This window comes from Penaeus monodon, chromosome 30 (assembly GCF_015228065.2).
Source record: "Penaeus monodon isolate SGIC_2016 chromosome 30, NSTDA_Pmon_1, whole genome shotgun sequence".
NCBI classification, from domain to species: domain Eukaryota; kingdom Metazoa; phylum Arthropoda; class Malacostraca; order Decapoda; family Penaeidae; genus Penaeus; species Penaeus monodon.
Genome location: NC_051415.1, coordinates 3670089 through 3671152, shown reverse-complemented (window position 1 = coordinate 3671152; position 1064 = coordinate 3670089). Strand labels below are relative to the sequence as shown.

Sequence of the window (1064 nt, the reverse complement as noted above, 5' to 3'; positions counted from 1 at the left end):
AAAAACAATCACGCCAATCACTTGTTAATTTACAAAAATACAAGTTACTTCTCGAATACCCAAGACAGCATTGAACGAGAAAAGTGAAAAGCAGTGTTAGGAAAAGACATTAGCATAGCATATACTCGAAATTTTTATTGTATATTGACAAATTTATTGCATATAAACAGACAGCTTAGTTTTCTATACAAACATTTGGCAACTTAAGAATGTTAATATGAGAGTTATTAACCATGCAATTTACCGAGAGAAACCTAACGTAGAGGCTAATATTTACTCCCAAGTTAACTCCTCTCAAAAGCAGCAATTCCATTAGTTTTTATAGGAAAAGTAATGTTATTTGGCAAACTATATGAAAGAACATTACCCCTGCTACTTCGAACAAAGAAAAAAAAGACCATTTACATGAAACAAGAGGAAGAATATATCTATTACCACCCAACATTAAGCTCGCCAATTTTATTACATGTCAAAAGAGATCTGCTCTATTTTATCATCATTGCACAACAGCCTTCAAACGGTGGGCGGAAAATGCTTATACTCTCGTACCTGCAGATAATGCGCACGAACCACCAGCAGGAAATACGTCTCCAGGAAAATGTACCCAAAGGCTATAGCAGCCACGATGGCCATGGAGCTGATATCGCCGACGACGATGAGCGCAATGCAGAGCGCGGCGCCGCCTGTGATGGCCAGGATGACGTAAATGAGGCGGAGGATCATGTAGGGCACCATGAGGCAGGGGTCATTCTGGGGGAGAAGAATGGAACGGAGAGTATATAACGAAGGATATATTTGGTTAAAAAAAAGTATGCTCCGTGTATGTTTTCACAATCTATGCTTTTACTTATCCTGTTCACATGTGCTTCGTTACTGAAATTGCACGCCGATTTTTTTTCCCGATCAAATATAACTTTCTTACTGTTCACCAACGAATAAACGTGAAGGTATTTCCCCATACACCACGGAAGGCGTCCACCCACAGTTAAGCTCCACTCGCTGTGTATACTCGAGTGAAAATACAGTATGCCGGGAGGGCGTCGGGACACGCCCACTCACAGCAA

The 1064-nt window shown here is 40.6% G+C and overlaps 1 protein-coding gene across 1 annotated transcript in view; it reads right to left on the bottom strand.

Moving 5' to 3' along the window:
- LOC119592462 overlaps nt 1–1064 on the bottom strand; it is a 32181-nt gene that overhangs the window by 28281 nt on the left and 2836 nt on the right. Inside the window, exon 5 of the mRNA XM_037941286.1 lies at nt 550–750. Coding sequence (XP_037797214.1) covers nt 550–750 — 201 coding nt within the window. The remainder of the gene's footprint in view (nt 1–549; nt 751–1064) is intronic.